The sequence below is a fragment of the Piliocolobus tephrosceles genome, chromosome 6, assembly GCF_002776525.5.
Source record: "Piliocolobus tephrosceles isolate RC106 chromosome 6, ASM277652v3, whole genome shotgun sequence".
Lineage (NCBI taxonomy): Eukaryota > Metazoa > Chordata > Mammalia > Primates > Cercopithecidae > Piliocolobus > Piliocolobus tephrosceles.
Window position 1 is genome coordinate 146,834,462 of NC_045439.1, and position 20,923 is coordinate 146,855,384.

General features: G+C 42.8%; 1 protein-coding gene across 5 annotated transcripts in view; it reads left to right on the forward strand.

The window, feature by feature from the left end:
* Positions 1-9,869: 9,869 nt before the first annotated feature.
* Positions 9,870-20,923, forward strand: part of MGA (MAX dimerization protein MGA) — a 109,087-nt gene continuing 98,033 nt past the window's right edge. For 4 of the 5 annotated variants that reach the window (XM_023198369.1, XM_023198374.1, XM_023198372.1 and 1 more), the window contains exons 1-2: positions 9,870-10,004; positions 19,087-20,217. In XM_023198369.1, the coding sequence (XP_023054137.1) occupies positions 19,154-20,217 (1,064 nt within the window). In that variant the 5' untranslated portion in view covers positions 9,870-10,004; positions 19,087-19,153. Of the gene's footprint in view, positions 10,005-10,242; positions 10,295-19,086; positions 20,218-20,923 lie in introns of those variants that run through there. The other variant, XM_023198371.1, reaches the window with a different exon arrangement.

Sequence of the window (20,923 nt, forward strand, 5' to 3'; positions counted from 1 at the left end):
TTCATTTTTTTCTGCTATAATAGGATACCACAGAGTGGGTAGTTTGTAAACAATAGAAGTTTATTTGGCTCACAGTTCTGGAGGCTGAGAAGTCCAAGAGTATGGCACTGGGATCTGATGAGGGTCATTGAATGGTGGAAGGTAGAAGGGAACATGTGAGATAGAGGGGGACACCAGGGGCAGGACTCACTTTATAACAACCCACTCTTGAGATAACTTAACCCACTCCTGTGATAGCAACATTAATCCATTCATGAGGGCCCAGACCTCATGACCCAATCACTCCTTACTAGGCCCCACCTCCCAGCTGTTGTGTTGGAAATTAAGTTTCCAATGCAGGAACTTTCTGGGTACAGATTCAGACCATAGTACTTAGGAGGTAAGTTTACTGATCTTACTTGGTTTTAATTTTGTCTCTTGTTTTGATCTTTAGTGTTTTACTCTTATAAAGGCAGCCCTATCTCCAAGTTCTGGATAATTTACTGTAATTCATTGTTTGTTTACTACATAGCCACTGATTGCAATGTCTTCCTCCACTTTTTCTCTCATTAATTTTATTTCTCCTTCAAGAGTCAGCTGAAAAGTCTCTTCTTCTTTGTAAAGTCCCCTTTCTTTTCTTTTTTCTTCCCTTTCCCCTTCCTTCCCTTTACCTCTTCTTTCTTCTCTTCTCTTTTCCTTTCCCTTTTCCCCTCTCCTCCCCCCTCTCCTCCCCCCTCTCCCCCCCCCCTCTCCCTTCCACCTCTCCCTTCTCCCTCTCCTCCCCCCTCTCCTCCCCCCTCCTCTCCCTCCCCCCTCCCTTCCCCCTCCCGTGCCCCTTCCCTTTCCCCTTCTCCTTCCCCCTTCTCCTTCCCCTCTCCTCTCCCCTCCCCTTCTCCTCTCCCCTCTCCCCTGTTTTCCCCTCTTCCCTCCTGTCACCTCTCCTCTCCCCTCCCTTTACTCTTCCCTCCCTCTCCTCTCCCCTTTCCCTCTCTCTCTCCCTTCCCTTTCCCCTCCCTCCCCCCCCCCCCCCCCCCCCCCCCCCCCCTCTCCTCTTCCCCCCACCCCCCTTTTTTTTTTCCCCAGATGGAGTCTCGCTCTGTCACCCAGGCGGGAGTGCAGTGGCGCCATGGTGGATCACTGCAAGCTCCGCCTCCCGGGTTCCCGCCATTCTCCTGCCTCAGCCTCCCAAGTAGCCGGGGCTACAGGCTCCCGCCACCACACCCGGCTAATTTTTTTTTATTTTTTATTTTTTATTTTTAGTAGAGACGGGGTTTCACGTGTTAGCCAGGATAGTCTCGATCTTCTGACCTCGTGATCCACCCGCCTCAGCCTCCCAAACTGCTGGGATTACAGGCGTGAGCCACCGCGCCTGGCCTCCTCTTTCCCCTCTTCTTTCCTCTCCTCTTTCTCCCCTCCCTTCTGCCCTCCGCTTCCCTCTCCTCTTTGCCCTCTCCCTTCTCCCCTCTTCCCTCTCCCTTCTCCCCTCTCTTCTCCTTTCGCTCTGATGCCTAGGCTAGAGTTTAGTGGTGCAGTCATAGTTCACTGAAGCCTCAAACTCCTGGGCTCAAATGATCCTCCCACTTCAGTCTCTGAGTAGCTAGGACTACAGGCATGCGCCACCACACTCAGCTAATTAAATGATTTTTTTGTTGTTGTTTTTTTTGAGAGACAGGGTCTCACTGTGTTGCCAGGCTGGTCTCTAGCTTCTGGCCTCAAGTGATCCTCCTGTGTTGGCCTCCCCAAGTGCTGAGACTTTATACCCTTTGTAGATTTTGTATGTTTCTATAGTGTTCTCAGAGGTTTTTCCACACTACCAACTACAGTTTTTCAATATGATTATTCTGTCTTTTCAATCAGAGCTTGAGCTTTTTGAGGGGACTTGTTTTTGTTTATTCATTTTCCCCAGTTTTAGGGCTTAGTACATAGTTGATGCATAATAAATATTCGTTTAACTCATTGTAGCCTTATTTACTTACGCTAATAAGGATAGATAACCCCAAGAATGTAGAGTGGAACTAATCATGAGATGAAAAATAGTGCCTGTATATAATCGCTACAATTTATAATCTATATACATACAATTTGCACTGCATTCAAGTTACTTGAATAAACTTTATGTTCTCTATTTCCATATAGCTTTTTCCTCTTTTTAAAACAGGTGTAGCTAGGTGTGGTGGCTCACGCCTGTAATCCCAGCACTTTGAGAGGCCAAGGCAGGTGGATCACCTGAGGTCAGGAGTTCAAGACCAGCCTGGCCAAGATGGTGAAACCCTGTCTCTACTAAATATATAAAAAAATTAGCAGGGTGAGGTGGTGGGCGCCTGTAATCCCAGCTACTCCCTGAGGCAGGAGAATTGCTTGAACCCAGGAGGCGAAGGTTGCAGTGAGCAGAGATCATGCCATTGCACTCCAGCCTGGGTGACAGAGCGAGATTCCATCTCAAAAAAAAAAAAAAAAGAAAACCACACAAAAAACAGGTGTTCCCCTGCCCTCCAGTGTTTAGATCACAGCTAACAATTTTAGTAAAGGTCAAGATTATAAAATATTTTGAATTAATATTTATTTATTTTGAAGTAATATTTAAAATTTGACCTAGCAAGACCCTATCTCTACATTAAAAAAAAAAAAAAAATTAGCCAGTTGTGGTGACATGGCCTGTAATCCCAGCTACTCAGCAGGCTGAGGAAGGAGCATCACTTGAGCCCAGGAGATTGAAGCTTCAGTGAGCCGTGATCATACCACTGCACTCCATCCAGCCTGAGAGACAGAGTGAGACCCCGTCCCTTAAAAAAAAAAAAATCCCATTTGGTTTACTTTTCAAATAAAACAAGTTTCCCCCATCTTTTTTCCTCATATATGTGATATATATGAGGAACCTAGCCTGGAGTCTAGGTTTAAACTAAGTGTAACTTAACCTGCCTCTTCCTTTGCCACCATGTGTTCCACAGTTTTTCCTAGTTATGTGGTGATTGGGTGGGTCTGTTTGACCTTGGTTTCACTACACTGTTCTGTACTGTTACCAGAGTTCCAGGATAAGATAAATTTTGTTCACCTTATGATGGTCCTCTAAATACTTTTTTAGGATATCTTGCTGGTCTGTGATGTCCAATAGCTGGGGAATTCCTGCGTTGACCACCATAGCTCTTTTCCCTGAGGCAGTATTGCCCTTCATGTAAAGTAAGGATGGCTTCTTTCATATGCATTTGCAAACAATTTTCCAGTATATTCTTCTCTCATAGGCTTCTTCTTGATTTTTGCCTAATTCCAAAGTGATGAGATTACAGGACTGAGCCACTGTGCCATCTTTTAAATAAAGATGGAGTGCCATTGTGTTATCCAGACTGGTCTCAAACTCTTGGACTCAAGCGATCCTTCCACCTCCTCCTCCCAAAATACTGGGATTACAGGCGTGAGCCACTGTGCCTGACTGACATTTTCCCTTTAGAATTTAGTAAAACAAATTCACTGTTACTAAAGTGTCCTTTCTTTAATATATTTGCTATTTTTTCTTATAGATGAATATATAACAGATAGTGGTCTCTATTACAGCTTGTTGCTTCTATTACCAGATGGTATCATAACATTTTTTCCAATTTATTCTAAGGATCTGTTTGTTTTTGTTGATTTTCTAGGTAATACAGTTGTCCCTCAGTATCTGTGGGGGATTGGTTCCAAGATCCCCCCCCGCAGGATGCCCAAATCCTCAGATGCTCAAGTCTCTTCTATAAAAGGGCATAGTATTTGCATGTAACTCATGTATGTTCTCCCATATACCTTATTTTTTTTAATTTACTTTTTTTTTTTTTTTTTTTTGAGACAGAGTCTTGCTCTTTCACCCAGGCTGGAGTACAGTGGCAGGATGTCAGCTCACTGCAACCTCCACCTCCTGAGTTCAAACAGTTCTTGGGCCTCAGCCTCCCAAGTAGCTGGGATTACATGCCTGGCTAATTTTTGTATTTTTAGTGGAAACTTGCTGTGTTGGCAAGGCTGATCTCGAACTCCTGACCTTAAGTGATCTGCCCACCTCGGCCTCCGGAAGAGTTGGGATTACAGGTGTGAGCCACTGTGTCTGGCCTCTCCTGTATACTTTAAATAATCTTTAGATTACTTATAATATCTAGTATAATTTAAATACTTTGTAAATAGTTATACTATTTTATTTTTATTATTGTATTGTCATTTTTAAATTTTTTCCACATATTTTTGATCCACGATTGGTTTAATCTGTGGATTTGGGACCCACAGATAGAGGGCAGACTGTATCCAGTCAATAAGACTTTGCTAGAAAAATATTTGTATCTCCTCAAGTATCTGCCCTGTCAACATTTATCCATTCCCCTAAAGAGAAATAATTTGGGATAAGAGTCACTGGGTGCTAGTTTTTTTTTTGTTTTTTTTTTAATACTTTAAGTTCTAGGGTACATGTGCACAACGTGCAGGTTTGTTACATATGTATACATGTGCCAAAGCCGGGCGCGGTGGCTCAAGCCTGTAATCCCAGCACTTTGGGAGGCCGAGGCGGGCGGATCACGAGGTCAGGAGATCAAGACCATCCTGGCTAATATGGTGAAACCCCGTCTCTAATAGAAAATACAAAAAAACTAGCCGGGCGACAAGGCGGGCGCCTGTAGTCCCAGCTACTCGGGAGGCTGAGACAGGAGAATGGCGTGAACCCGGGAGGCGGAGCTTGCGGTGAGCTGAGATCCGGCCACTGCACTCCAGCCTGGGCTGCAGAGCAAGACTCCGTCTCAAAAAAAAAAAAAAAAAAAAAAAAAAAAAACATGTGCCATGTTGGTGTGCTGCACCCATTAACTGGTCATTTACATTAGGTGTATCTCCTAATGCTATCCCTTTCCACCTGCCACCCCACAACAGGCCCCAGTGTGTGATGTTCCCCACCCTGTGTCCAAGCATTCTCATTGTTCAATTCCCACCTGTGAGTGAGAACATGGGGTGTTTTGTTTCTGTCCTTGTGATAGTTTGCTGAGAATGATTTCCAGTTTCATCTATGTCCCTACAAAGGACGTGAACTCATCCTTTTTTATGGCTGCACAGTATTCCATGGTGTATATGTGCCACATTTTCTTAATCCAGTCTATCATTGATGGGCATTTAGGTTGGTTCCAAGTCTTTGCTATTGTGAATAGTGCTGCAATAAACATACGTGTGCATGCGTCTTTATAGCAGCATGATTTATAATCCTTTGGGTATATACCCAGTAATGGGATTGCTGGATCAAATGGTATTTCTAGTTCTAGATCCTTGAGGAATCGCCATACTGTCTTCCACAATGGTTGAACTAGTTTACAGTCACTGGGTGCTAGTTTTTTAAAATCACAACTCTACCCCTTTGGGAAATGTTGGCCAAAGCCAGGGATGTAACTGCTTAATATAACTTCAGTATATATTATGACCCTGTTTTCCAAACCCCGTATTGTTGGACACTGAATCAATATTTGATATTTAGACTTGCCTAAAAAATGAGGATCTATGGTTTTCTATTTATTTATTCAACAAATATGTGTCCACCCTATTCCAGGCATTGTGATAAGCACTGGAATAGAGTGGAGCTAATGGTCTAATGGGGAAGACACATTAATACATGGTTTTAAAAATAACACAGTTGTGGTAAATGCTGTAAAGAAATAACAGGGTACTATGAGAGCATATAACTGGGAGACCTTACCTGATCATGGGAGTTAGGGCAAGTGTCTTGAAGAAAATACATTTCAACTTAAGTGTGAAGGGTGAATAGAGTTAGGCTGGAGGCATCTGGGGCCGTCTTCTTAGGCAAGGGTGAGGAATGTGGTTATGTGGGCTTGAGATGTAGGGCAGCAAGAAGGAATGGTGTTTTTCTCCCTCTCCCCTCTTTCCTCTCTCTATGTCACTCTTTCTCTCTCTCACTCTGTCACCCAGGCTGGAGTACAGTGGCGCAATCTTGACTCACTGCAACTTCTACCCCCTGGGTTTAAGCAGCCCTCCCACCTCACCCTCCTGAGTAGTTGGGACCATAGGTGTACACCACCAGGCACAGCTATTTTTTAAAATTAAAATTTTTTTTTTTTTTTTTTTTTGTATTTTTGGTAGAGACAGGGACTTGCCGTGTTGCCCAGGCTGCTCTCGAACTCCTGAGCTCAAACAGTCCATCCTGCCTCAGCCTCCCAAAGTTCTGGGATTATAGGCATGAGCCACTGGGTGTTTCTTAATTCTACAACATTTCTATCCTTCTTTTCATCCTCCCTTCTCTTAGCATTTTCTAAAACATGGTTTTAATCATATTACTATGCTGATTAAGAAACTCTTTTCTTTAAGAGACGGGGTTGGGGGGTAGGTCTCACTTCGTTGCCCAGACTTGGAGTGCAGTGGCACAATCACAGCTCACTGTAGCCTCGACCTCCTGGGGTCAAGCAGTTCTCTCACTTCAGCCTCCTGAGTAGCTGGGACTGCAGGCACCACCACACTTGGCTCATTTTTAAAATATTTTGCAGAGATGGGTTCTCGCTATGTTGTCCAGGCTGGTTTTGAACTCCTGGGTTCATGTGATCCACCTGCCTCTGCCTCCCAAAGTACTGGGATTACAGGCATGAGCCACTGCGCCTAGCCCAGAAAGTCTTAAAAGTTCTTCTTTGGGTAGATTATTAGCTCCTTGAAGGCAGAAATCTTGCCATTTTTAATTCCTTAAATCCTTAATTTTTAATTCCTTCATTCCTTCATTACAGATATTGGAGGCAATCATACTTTGCCCCTCAGTATGATTTGATTTCAGTTGTAGTCCTAAATGGTGGGCAAGGATGGAGTTGTCTATGATTCTGTTTTTACCCTCTACCTAAGACCTAAGTTTTCAGGTTGGCTAGTGAAAGACTTTTTTTTTTTTTTTTTTTGAGATGGAGTCTTGCTCTGTTGTTCAGGCTGGAGTGCAGTGGTGCAATCTCGGCTCACTGCAACCTCCACATCCCTGGTTCAAGCAATTCCCCTGCCTTAGCCTCCTGTGTGGCTGGGATTATGGACGCATGCCACCATGCCTGGCTAATTTTTTTGTATTTTTAGTAGAGACGGAATTTCACCATGTTGACCAGACTGGTCTCCAACTCCTGACCTTAAGCAATCTGCCTGCCCTGGCCTCCCAAAGTGCTGGGATTACAGGCGTGAGCCACCGCACCTGGCCGAAGGACTTTTTGTAAAAACAAAACAAGCATCTTTTGCAACTCGTTCTGTATGTAGCCCTTATTTTATGAATGTTCTTTATTAGATTGATATTTAAACAAGGCCATAGTCCAGGAGTTTGTTCATGGTAGTGGTTTCATCTGAAGAGTGAGGTCTTTTTGTCAGTTGAGAGAGGATGTTTTAGAAATCAGAACTGAAAGGACTGGATCTGAATAGATTGGATTAGGAAGTTTGTCTTGGTGGATTCTGTTACTTAAGTTGTGCCAATCTTTGGGGTTCCGCTGTAGACATCTGAAAAGTGCATGAGGTGCCAGCCTTTCCCCTATCCTTAGCATATAGGAGGCACTCAGATACTTGCTGAATAGGAAAAGTGTTCATGTAAATGGGATAGTTCGTATGGGTTTATAGAACAATCTAGGATCAAAACTGTGTACATTCTAGGCCAGATTGTTTAATTGCATGCATTCTCTTTATTTTTTTGTTTGTTTCCCCTTAATATTCAGAAAAATCTCCTTGAACGTGCAGCCTAGGAAAATCAAGGCAAAGACTTTTGTGTTAGGTTGGACCAGTAAGTTGAGCTACGATAACTGAAAAAGGTGGAACTTAGAGCATCACTTTAGCAGTTAGCTTGGCATTCTTAAACCTTGGGTTATATATAGATGCCTTTTAAAGGAGGAAATTTCTTACATTATCCAAAGTATACAACCAAGAATTTCAGTATGAGAATACTGCATTAAAAGTTGAATGTAACCATTTAAATGGTTACTTGAAGCAAATAAAAAAGAAAAAAGAAAAACAGGTGGTTACTTGGTACCTGCATGATGGTAAATCCAAACTGGATCCCTGAAATGCGTGTGGTGGTACGATTATTTTTAGAATATCATATAAAAACAACACTTAAAAGTTCTCATAGGACCCTCAGATTCTTGACATCTCCTGACCTTTCTAGGTTAGGCAGACCCCACTTTGAAAACTGTGGATAGTTTTCCTCTCCCACCGAGGTATTTAGTTAAACTGAGTCTTCAAAGTTCAGGGTTTTTAGGTTTTTTGTTTTAAGTATCTAGTATTTAGTAATATGTTTGCCTGGTGTAGGGAAAGAGTACCAAAAGAGAATCTCCATTCCCCTTCTTCCCGAGTTGTCCTCACAGATTCCCTAGTTAGACAGATCATTTGGTTTAACCTGTCTCTTTGGGGATGCATGGTTGTTAACCAGTCATTCACACCTTAGGATCATACATTTTAATGCTAAATCAACATAAATTTACTTCTTCCCCAGAAAATGGGAATTTTTTTATGAGGAAACTTCAGATCCTTGAGAGGAAGACATTCTTGGTAAGGTGGGAGATTCTGACACGGCAGCTTGTAGGAAAGAGGTTCTTGGGGTCAGGGAAGAGGAGGAAAGTGTTAACAGTTACTTTTCAATTTTGCCTAGGATCTTGAATGCTCCTGCCGACAGTGCCTGGATTGGGGTTTCAGAACGCTTTCAGAAGTCTCTAAAGTAGCCTACACGTTTTCTAGTTCAGACTATTCCAGCAGTTTCTGCCCATGTTGTTGTATATCTCCTCAGGAAGAGCAAAGTGTAGAGAAATATGATCCTTCCTAAGTAAAAAGTAGGTCAGATCGGTAGTGTTGGATAAGCCTCCTCCTGTTGACTCCTTCCTCATAGTCTCCTCATTCTCCTTCAAAGTGTTTTGTATTAAGTCACCTAGCATGTCACGTAGTCGGTTCTCAGTGCTTGCTAATTCTTATGAAAGAAAGCAGCTTTGGATCATTGACCACAAAATCTGCTCTCCTACTCCCTACTTTTTTGCCTCTTAAGAAACTACGCTTCCTTTTTACTGGTGTGTCAGGAGCACAGAAGAAAGAACAGCTGGTAAGGAGCAGAGAAGGAGAAAGATAACTAATTTTTGAAGGTTGGGAGAAATACTGTCCACTGATTTACTTCAGCAACTGCCTGACACATAGTAGATATTCAGTAATACTTTCTTTGCACCTTGTAGCTTAAATGTCTTGAAGAAACAAAAATTGAATGCACAGGATCAAGGCACTAAAGCTCAAATAACACACTCTTGCAAGTTTCTCGTTTCCCTGTTTTATCAAGATATCTTTCATCTTTGTATTAGGCAATTTAGTGGCAACTCTTCACTTTCCAACTGCTCACTGAGTCTTTCGGTCTCCTCCCCATTTTCCTAGTCGTCTTCGCTTGTGGATGTTGTAAACTCGACCATCCGTCTCTCAAGGTCCTTGCTTCAAGGTTTCCCAATGCTCTGGCGCTGTCCAAGCCCCGGTACTCCGGGGAGGAAGACCTCGGATTCATTTGACGGGCTTGTGGAGCCTGGGGGTCTGTGGAGCCCCGTGTGGGTGGGGCTGGGCGCGGCCGGGGCGGGGCCGGCTAGGAGCCCTAGGGAAAGGGTGAAAGGCACAGTTGAGAAAGGCCCGCCGGGCATTGGTTTCACAGTTTCCACGAAGGCTTCGTGTGCAAGCCTGAGGAATCTAGGTGCCTCCCTCCTGCCTCGCCTTTCTTGATTCTAGAAGCTTCAGTAGGCTTTTCTGGGTTGCTGGGACCCGGAAAAGCAGCGGCTTCCACTCTGGGGGCGGGTCCCAAGGGTCTTGCTGCTGCTCTGGGGCCGTTTGGACTCCTGGTGTTGGGGGAGGGGCCAGGGAGGTGCTGCTCGCGTCTCCTTTTGCGCCTGCGCGGCGGGCTCCGAGCGGGTAGGAGCGCGTGCGCGGTGACGTGGACGTCCGGTGCGCGCGCGCAGGCTCTTCAGCTGGAGCGGACACACGGTGTGCGAACCGAACAGAATAACCCGCCCCCAGCGGGATGTGAAGGACTCCGGGTGAGGCCGGCCACGCCCCGCACGGTAACTCTCGGGCCTGGGTGGAGGGCATCGCTTAGTACTGGCCCGATTGGAGTTTTTCGAGAGTTTGAAGCTCTTGTGTATTTGAACGGCGTGAGAAACGTTCCGCTGAGAGAGCTTCGCACGCCCTCGCCAGGCCGGGCCTTGCGCGGGGCCGCCTTTGGCGCGCGCCTGTGGTCTGTGAGCGAGGCTGCGCATGTCACCTCGCGCGCGTCCCCAGCCTCACTTCCGCGTCGCTCAGCTACCTAATTGGGAGCATCGACGCCAGAGAGAGCGGCCACGAGGCGGGAGGGGTGAGAAGCGCCCATGGCTCGGCCCTGCCCTCGCGTGCGTGGGGTGCCGCTCCGCGTGGTACGGTCTGCGTGACGACTTACAGCCTGGCGCCGGGCTCTAGGTCGAGAGCCATGCTTACGCGCTTTGCAGTTTAGCGCCTAGGTCTCGTGGTTCTAGAACTCCAAGGGAAACGGTGTTGGCGTCGCTTTTCTGAGGAACTGGGCGCAGCGTTTTGACACCTGTGCAAACGTCTTTTCTAACAAGTAATTTCCGGCCAAATTGTTTGAGGCAGGACGGCAAGTTTAATAAAGGAGGGCGAGGAAGTGAGCTGTAGGAGTGGGGACTTGGTAAACAAAGGACCGGTGGTGTGTGAGAGCAGAAATGAGGGAGGGGAAAACAGGTGGGAAGAGCAGGTGTTATTTTCTTTTTTCCTCTGTGGGGCAGCCTTTACCTAGTTCTGTTGATGGGGTTTCCTGTTTCTGTTAAAGGGTCAAGTAGGTCTCTGCCCTCAGTGCAAGGTATCTGAGATATTAACAGCACCCCCCGCCCCCCCCCCCCCCACAAAGCTCCAGTAGCCAAAGTTGAGGAATCTGTGTGTCAGAAGAATATGGAGAAACTAGGTATCGTTTCAGACTGGGTCGAGAGTGCAAAGTGGTAGTGTCTTGCTGTACAGATTTTTGTTTTGCCTTTCGAACCCTGGGAATGCCTTCTTCCTCTGGCCAGGGTGGAAGCAGGACCGGGGTAAATGAGGTCTGAAAGGAGGGGTTACTGATGGCAGTAACCAAAGTGCACTCTTTTAGAGGGAAGATAACTTTCCCAAGGTTCGCCTCGCCGGAGCAAACACGTGGATCATGAGAAGTCTCGAGCCCACCCGCGCGCGTGTTGTTGTAGAGCTTGCCAGGCTTATGCGGCTGAGTCCCTGGTTAACTGCTTGCTCTATTCGTTCTTTTTGGGCACGATGCCGCGGCTAGACTGCAGGGAAAGTGCCTGGGGGCGGCGTGACGGCTGCTGGGAAGGGGGTTGGCCGCGGAGGGTCTGGTGGCTGGTTCTGTAGTCTCCAAGGTAACAAAATGCGGCTGGGTCCCGCAGAGAGATCCTCGGGTTCCGGACGGCTGCACGTGATCTGTTGGGACTCCTCTTCCCCGGAAGAGCTTTCCTTGCGGCATTTTTTCACGTGGTTCTTGGCCAGCTGTCCTTTGCAGTTGAAAAGCGGCGATTTGTGGGTCATTAATAGTCGACGGCGTCTGCTCCTCTCGGGGAAGGCAGTGAGAACCTTTTACTTGCGTATCGGAACAGCGCTAGTGTTTCTTGCCGCCTACGGTTGTTTCTAGCGTTTGTGTGGGTTAAGTGGCTTGGGTCCACTTAACGGAAACACAGGCTAAGGACTTGAGGAAAGTCAGTGCCCCGGGTACCTGGCATACTTCAAGTTTAACTACAGCCCGTTTCTGCGTTAAAAGTTCTTCAAATTCTGCTTACCCAACTGCTAGGGACCTGTCAGCTTGTTGGCCCTGAGTTGTAGTTAAGGGTCCATTCTTAGCAATAGAAAATACTCCTGCTGCCAGCAGTAACAGATGGTATCTGGGAAGAGAAGGGGGCAGTACTGTCTTAGGCAGGTGCAATTCTGGCCTTAAAACCTAAAAGTGTTTCAGATAATATTTTGACATTTGCCCTATAAGGTTGTGACGATAAAATGCCCAGGATATTGTCTGTTCCGAAGTGAGTACTTAATAAATAGCAAGTATCATTTATTAAATTAGTAAAAAGCAAATGATGGTTAACAGCGATTAAGAAAGTATTAATAGTTGGCTGTTTTACTGTCTTTGCCACCATTTGCTGTCATTTTCTTATTATATTTATAACCACATTCTGTTTTTAAAAAACTTAAAATTTCTTTACCCAGTGTTTATTGGTAAATGAAATCTGAGTGAACCTGTTCTCTTGAAATTTTAGTTTCACAAATATAATGTAACTTAACCATGTTGTTGTAGTGAAGGATTATGTTAAGGAATATACTAACATCTTGGTGCCTGCCATATTACTGTATCTGTTGTGTGAAAGGGTTGTAGATGTTTGTAGCAATTTGGAAAACGTTGAGAATGTGTTGCTTAGCATTTGAATATCTGTGTTTTTAAATCATGGTATTGACTTGGAATTTTGATTTTGTGTAACTAATTTTTGGGGTTGAGCACAGTACATAAATCATTGAATTAGGAAACTAGTAAAACTAGTGTATTTTGTGAGTTGTATGAAGGTCATTGCTTTAGTAGATAAACATTTCCCAAAGAGGTCACTGGTGAAAAGACATTAAAATAGGGAGTCTGAAATTGTAGCAATTTATGGAACGTGTCAGATTACTTAGCTAAAAAATGTTTTCTGTGATAGCTTTTGTGTGTGTATATGTCTTCTGGTGTGAATTTTCCCCTCCACAACGTATTTTGTTAGCTTTTTATTATAGCTGTTTTATCTAGATAAAAAAAATTTGATGTTGAAAAGCCAAATTGAACGTTTTTGAATGTTAAGGTGTATATGTATGTACCAAAATTGTGGTTTTCATTAAAGCTTTTAGTTTACAAGAGTATTTTTAGGATGTTGCTAAATTTATTTCTTCATGAGTAGCCTACCCCTTTCTTTTCTTTATTATTATTATTATTATTCTTATTTTGAGACCGAGTCTCTATCTCGAAGGCTAGATTGCAGTGGCGCTATCTCGGCTCATTGCAACATCTGCCTCCCGGGTTCAAGTGATTCTTGTGCCTCATCCTCCCAAGTAGCTGGGACTACAGGTGCACAACATGACGCCCGGCTAATTTTTGTATTTTTTGTAGAGAGAGCGTTTTGTCATGTTGGCCAAGCTGGTCTTGAACTCCTGACATCAAGTGATCCACCGGCCTCAGCCCCTTAAAGTGCTGGGATTACAAGCGTGAGCCACCGCCACCGCCCCCGGCCTAGCCTACCCTTTTCTAAAGTACATTTGAGTTTTGCAGTTGGCTTGAGATTATCTTAGACTTTTGAGTGGTCTTGGTGTCTGAAACAGCTGAATATCCTTAATTGACTGCCTTTTGATTAGAAAATTCAAATGTTTTGCAATATTTATCTTAGAAAAGAAAAGAAAATTCATATGGTAGCTCCAAACCTAGGCATATGCTTATAGTGAAGTGGAATCTGTGCTTAGATTTGATGTAGAATAAGAATTTCATTCCATGTTCTTAATCCAGTAGCTGTTATGGCTCAAGATAGAGATGGTTTTAGTTGTAAATTAAGTCTTTAATTCAATGCATTTTCATCAACTAATGGATTAATTTGATTAGTGGAGTTAAAAACCGGTCTTATACAGATCGTAAGTCAGAAAGCTTGTTTTCTTGTCTTCAGGCACATTTTTACATTTTTTTTTAGATGCCTGTGCACAAAGTTGAAATAGGTTAATATGACTTCTCTGCACTAATTTTTTGCTTAGGCAAAATGAAAAACTCAAAATGTGTGTATATAAAGTTAGTGTAAAATTTACTTCAAGTGCAGTCTAATATTCACTAAACTGGGTTTTTGTCGGTTGCATCTTTGACATTTCATAGATTAATCTTTAAAAGATAGTAATTCTTTTTTTTTGAGATGGAGTCTCGCTCTGTCGCCCAGGCTGGAGTGCAGTGGCGGGATCTCAGCTCACTGCAAGCTCCGCCTCCCAGGTTTACGCCATTCTCCTGCCTCAGCCTCCCGAGTAGCTGGGACTACAGACGCCCGCCACCTCGCCTGGCTAGTTTTTGTATTTTTTTAGTAGAGACGGGGTTTCACCATGTTAGCCAGGATGGTCTCGATCTCCTGACCTCGTGATCCACCCGTCTCGGCCTCCCAAAGTGCTGGGATTACAGGCTTGAGCCACTGCCCCCGGCCCAAAAGATAGTAATTTTTAAAGAATTGGTTAAAACTTCTCTGTCTTGGTTTTACCGGTAATGATCTGAAAATCGAAATTTCCCCATCTCTACTAAAAATACAAAATATTAGCCGGGCGTAGTGACGGGCGCCTGTAGTCCCAGCTACTCAGGAGGCTGAGGCAGGAGAATGGTATGAACCCAGGAGGCGGAGCTTGCAGTGAGCCGAGATCGCGCCACTGCACTCCAGCCTGGGCGACAGAGCCAGACTCCATCTCAAAAAAAAAAAGAAAGGTAATGTTTAAGAAATTTGGCACCTTTTCATGTAATTTATAGGTTTGGGATAACAAATTTTTTTTTCATATATTTCTTTGCTGCCTTAGTCATGTTAAATACACCTAAGGATGTTGTGCTCACATGGAACACATACACACAAAGGATGTTTTACATACTTACTAACAAAAATAGTTGGTGATTTGTAACAAAACTTTGAAGTTTATGAGTTAATAAATACAAGCTAGGAGTTTGCATTGTTTGAATTATACATCATTGTAGGTTTTTTTTTTTTTTTGCCAGTTCTTTGAGTTTTAATATTTTACTTTATTTGTGACTTCTCAGTCTGTTTAGTTTTGTTTTGTCAATCTCTGATAGGTATCGCTTAAGTGTGTTAGGTTTAGAAAACCAATCAACTTCATAGGTAAAGGCTTGAGGCAGCTTTTGAAAAGAATCACTGTAAATTTTATCTGTCTTATAAAAATAAACTTCTCATCAGAGGAGAGATTTTTTGTTGTCGTTGTTCCTCATCTTCCCTGATATTAGTGCTTTAGTGTTAGGAAGTGAATTTCTATTTTTATCTCTAGTCATAATAGGAAACAATAGTAAACCTTTTGAAGTCTTGATTTTAAAAATATCTATTATCTATAGACTAACAGATATTTTAAGCTTTGGAGATGTATGACCAATCTTGTAAGAAGAGGTAAAATTCAGATAAGATGCTTTTACTGCTCATCATTAGCCCTGATGAAAGGTAAAATACTTTTTAATTATAATGAAGACTAATAATGGCTGAATTTGATTAGGATTACTGACCCACTTACACAGGGGTGGGGAAGTATCATCTTCCTTTTTGTATAAAAACTAGAAGCTGTAGCTTTTATTTAGTATATCAGTTCAGTTGATTTTAGCTGTCAGATTTCTTTTTTTTTTTTTTGATACAGGGTCTCAACTCTGTTATCTAGACCGGAGTGCAGTGGACCCATCACAGCTCACTGCAGCCTCAGCCTCCCCACCCCCAGGCTCAAGTGATCCTCTCACCTCAGCCACTCAAGTAGCTGGGACTACAGGTACACACCATTGTAGAGATGGAGTCTCACTGTGTTTTCCAGGTTGGTCTCAAACTCCTGGGCTCAAGTGATCCTCCTGCGTTAGCCTCCCAAAGTTGTGGGATTATAGGCATGAGTCACCATGGCCAGCTTCAGATTTCTTTACTATAACTTTTTATTGAGATACAGTTCACATAACATAATTCATCGTTTTAAAGTATATACCGAAAAGAAATCCCACACCCGTTAGTAGTTAGTCCCAGTTACCCCTTTGCCTGAAACCACTAATCTACTTTGTGTTTCTCTAGATTTGCCTGTGTTGGACATCTCATATAAATGGAATCATACAATATACATGACCTTTTTCTTTATAACCTTTAATAATTAATTTAATTTTAACTTTGTTATTTTTTTAAAGAGATGGGGTCTCACTCTTGTCTCCTAGGCTGGAGTGTAGTGATATGGTTATGGCTCACTGCAACCTGAACTTCCAGGGCTGCTGAAGGTGTCCTCCTGTCTCAGCCTCCTAGCCACCATACCTGCTAATTTTTTTTTCTTTTTTTTTTTTGGTAGAGTCCGACTCTGGCTATTTTGACCAGGCAGGTCTTGAACTCTTGACCTCAAATGTTTCTCCCACCTCGGCCTCCTAAAGTGCTGGAATTACAGGCGTGAGCCACTGCACCTGCCCACCTAGCCTGTTTTTTAGTTTTTAAACATTGTGTGTTCACAAGGCACAAAATTTAGAAAGTGTAAAAGGGTGTCTTTTCCAAGTCATCAAGTTTTCCTTGGATATGACCAATAACTACTGTTTTCTGTCTTTCCAGAGATAGTCTGTGTAAAGCAAATATGTACCTGTTATTTTTCATTCTTTGGTTTATTTTAAAGACCAAAATACTGTCTATTTCTTTGACTTTATTAAGGAAAAAACTTGTACAAGTGTTGAAAAACTACCTATCAGGTACTAGGTTCACTGCTTGGATGATGGGATCATTAGAAGCCCAAACCTCATATTATGCAATACACTTATATAATCAAACCTGCACGTGTACTCCCTGTCTGAAGTTTAAGAAGTACAATAAAAACTTTTAGGCCGGGCACGGTGGCTCACGCCTGTAATCCCAGCACTTTGGGAGGCCAAGGCGGGTGGATCATGAGGTCAGGAGATTGAGACCATCCTGGCTAACATGGTGAAATCCCGTCTCTTCTAAAAATACAAAAAAATTAGCCGGGTGTGGTGGGGGGTGCCTGTAGTCCCAGCTGCTGGGGAGGCTGAGGCAAGAGAATGGCATGAACCCGGGAGGTGGAGCTTGTAGTGAGCCGAGATTGCGCCATTGCACTCCAGCCTGGGCAATAGAGCGAGACTCCATCTCAAAAACAAACAAACAGACAAACAAACAAAAAAACTTTTAAAAGACATGTGGCATAATTTACAACTCTTCCGAACATTTTGCGCTTAATATATCTTGTAGATATTTTTGCATGCATTCATTAAGCTTATACATTCTCTTTTATGACTGTTACCATTCCACTCTGTGGATGTGCCATCATTTGTTTTACCACTTTAAGGACTTCTCTCTTCCTGTCTAGTCTTTTGCTGTTATAAATGGGAATTCAGGGGATAATCTTGTGTAGATATCGTTTATCATAGGTGTGTGTATTTAAAATAAAGTCCTATAGTGGGTTTTATCAGTGAATTAAAAAAACTTAAAGTCCTGGAAAAACTTCTTTGTTGTAGGATGATATATGGATTTGTACTTTTGATATTTTCAAGTTGCCTTCTCTCATAGAGATTCTGTTATTTTATACTCCCAGTAACTGGTTAGGGGAGAATGCTGGTTGACCTATACCCTTTCCAACACTACCAGGCTTTGATTTTTGCCAGTCTGATAAGTAAACAATATCTCAAGATGATTTTAATTTGCTTTCCTCTTCACTATATACATATTCCTAGCCATTTGCGTTTATTATCCTTTACTTATTTTTCTGTTAGGTATTTGGTCTTGTTGATTTGTAGGAAGCCTATAAAAATTATTATTACCATTAATGTATTTTTATTTTTATTTTTTGAGTCAGAGTCTCTCTCTGTCACCCAGGCTGAAGTGCAGTGGTGCCATCTTGGCTCACTGCAACTCCACCTCCTGGGTTCAAGCGATTCTCTTGTCTTAGCCTCCTAAGTAGCTGGGATTATAGGTGCACACCACTATGTCCAGCTAATTTTTTAAATTTTTAGTAGAGATGGGGTTTCACCATGTTGGCCAGGCTTGTCTTGAACTCCTGACCTCAAGTGATCTGACCTCCTTGGTCTCCCAGAGTGCTTGGATTACAGGCGTGAGCCGCTGCTCCCGGCCACTATTATTTTTTAATAGAGACAGGCTTTCACTATGTTGGACAGGCTGGTCTGGGACTCTTGACTTCAAGCGATCCTCCAGCCTTGGCCTCCCAAAGTGCTGGGATTATAGGTGGGAGTCACCATGTCTAGTCTCCTTTTTATATTAGGGAAATGAGTTCTGTATAAGTTGCACATACTTTTTCCTGGTTAGTTGTTTGCTTTTTGATTTTGCCAGATTAAAAAATTTACAGAATATTACATTTTATTTTATTTTTATTTCTTTGAGACAGTCTTTCCCTGTCACCCACGCTGGAGTGCAGTGGCGTGATCTTGGCTCAGTGCACCTTCTGCCTCCTGGGTTCAAGTGATTCTTGTGCCTCAGCCTCCTGAGTAGCTGGGACTACAGGCACGCACCACCACACCCAGCTAATTTTTTAGTTTTTAATAGAGATGGGGTTTTGCCATGTTGGCCAGGCTAGTCTCGAATTCCTGGCCTGAAATGATCCACCGGCCTTGGCCTCTCAAAGTACTGGGATTGCAGGTGTGAGACACCGCACCTGGCCTTATATGATATTAAATTTATCAACTTTTTTTTTTTTTTCCTGCTTTACTGGTTTTAGGTTTTGTGTCTCATAAAAATACTTTTCTCAGGATTTAGGAATAAAAAAATTAAATATTAGATTCATCTGGAATTTTTTTCAGTGTAAGTTCCACTGAGTTCCAGTGATTTGTCATGGCTTCTTTAAATGTGTGTACTAAGAAGTTAAGATAGCTTTTTACTTACTTGTGGAACCATGTCTTCTGAACCATGTGAAGAACTAATTCTGTACAATTAGCTCTTTGGAATGAAAATGGAAATTTACTTATTTAATTTACTCATCACAGGGGAACTTGCTATATAAAGGAATCTTCTGGCAAATTAATTCGTAAAGTGTTAGGATGCTTTAAAAATGCATAACCTTCAAATTTAACTTTTTAATTTTGTATACTTTGACTTTTTAAAATAATGAATATATACTTTTGTTTCTTTGTGTGAGATTATAGTATTTATAGTGAATTGTTAGAGGATTAGGATATGAGCGACTTAACTAATTAGATTAAAATGAACTTTAAAAAATGATTAGATATTCCAGAATAAATATTTTTACTGTGATTGAAAGAAAAGCTTAGAAGCAAAGTCTTACAAGAATTTAGGAATATTTTGGGGATGACATCATTCTTGTATTTTTGTTCAAGAAATAAATACTCACTTGATTAAAGGGTGTTTTTTGTTTTTGGTTTTTTTGCTTGTTTCTTAGGATGGGAAGGCCATTGTGACTATGTGGTGATTACAGTTGTCTTACTACTGAGTTTCCTACTGAAATCATGGAGGAGAAACAGCAGATTATATTGGCTAATCAAGATGGTGGAACAGTGGCAGGAGCAGCACCTACCTTCTTTGTCATCTTAAAGCAGCCAGGAAATGGCAAAACTGATCAAGGAATTTTGGTTACTAATCAGGATGCCTGTGCTTTGGCTAGTAGTGTGTCATCACCAGTAAAATCTAAAGGGAAGATTTGCCTTCCAGCTGATTGTACTGTGGGTGGAATCACTGTTACCCTCGATAACAATAGTATGTGGAATGAGTTCTATCATCGAAGCACAGAGATGATTCTGACCAAGCAAGGAAGACGCATGTTTCCTTATTGTCGTTATTGGATAACAGGTTTAGATTCAAATTTGAAGTATATTCTTGTCATGGATATATCTCCTGTGGATAACCATCGTTATAAGTGGAATGGTCGTTGGTGGGAACCCAGTGGGAAGGCTGAACCTCATGTTTTGGGGAGGGTTTTTATTCATCCAGAATCTCCTTCCACAGGTCATTATTGGATGCATCAACCAGTATCTTTCTATAAACTCAAACTTACCAACAATACACTGGACCAAGAAGGGCATATCATCTTGCACTCTATGCATCGTTACCTGCCAAGGCTTCATTTGGTGCCTGCAGAAAAGGCTGTGGAGGTGATACAATTAAATGGCCCTGGTGTCCACACTTTTACCTTCCCACAGACTGAATTCTTTGCAGTCACAGCTTATCAGAACATTCAGATTACTCAGCTGAAAATAGATTACAATCCATTTGCCAAAGGCTTTCGGGATGATGGGCTGAATAGTAAGCCCCAAAGAGATGGAAAACAAAAGAACAGCTCTGACCAAGAAGGGAATAATATTTCCAGTTCTTCTGGTCATCGGGTCCGTCTTACAGAAGGTCAGGGGTCAGAGATACAACCAGGTGATTTGGATCCTTTGTCAAGGGGTCATGAAACATCAGGCAAGGGTTTGGAGAAGACTTCCCTTAATATAAAACGAGACTTTCTTGGTTTCATGGATACTGATTCAGCACTTAGTGAAGTTCCTCAATTGAAGCAAGAGATTTCTGAATGGTAAGTAGTAGTTTTTCTGTTCTTAGAAATAAAAGGAAGATTGCGAATGGGCCAGGTGTTGGATTTAACATCTTGGTTCTGTGGAATGCTATAGATGTTGATAAATGTAAGTCACTATAAAATGTACTACAACTGCTTTTACGTTCTGTGAAGTGACAGATAATTTTTCTGTAATGAGAATCAGTTGGGTTCAGGATCTAGAATTGTAGGCAAATTGGATAATTTATCTGAATTATTCATATGTATTTAGAATGTTCCTTGATATCCTTGGGGGATTGGTTCCAGGACCACCCGAGGATACCAACACCTTACTGCATTTGAGACTCCATATCAAAAAAAAAAAGAAAATCATACCAATTGTGACAACATAGATGTGCCTAGAGAATACTGTGCTACAGGCCGGGCGTGGTGGCTCAAGCCTGTAATCCCAGCACTTTGGGAGGCCGAGACGGGCGGATCACGAGGTCAGGAGATCGAGACCATCCTGGCTAACACGGTGAAACCCCGTCTCTACTAAAAATACAAAAAAACTAGCCGGGCGAGGTGGCGGGCGCCTGTAGTCCCAGCTACTCCGGAGGCTGAGGCAGGAGAATGGCATAAACCCTGGAGGCAGAGCTTGCAGTGAGCTGAGATCCGGTCACTGCACTCCAGCCCAGGCGACAGAGCGAGACTCCGCCTCAAAAAAAAAAAAAAAAAAAATACTGTG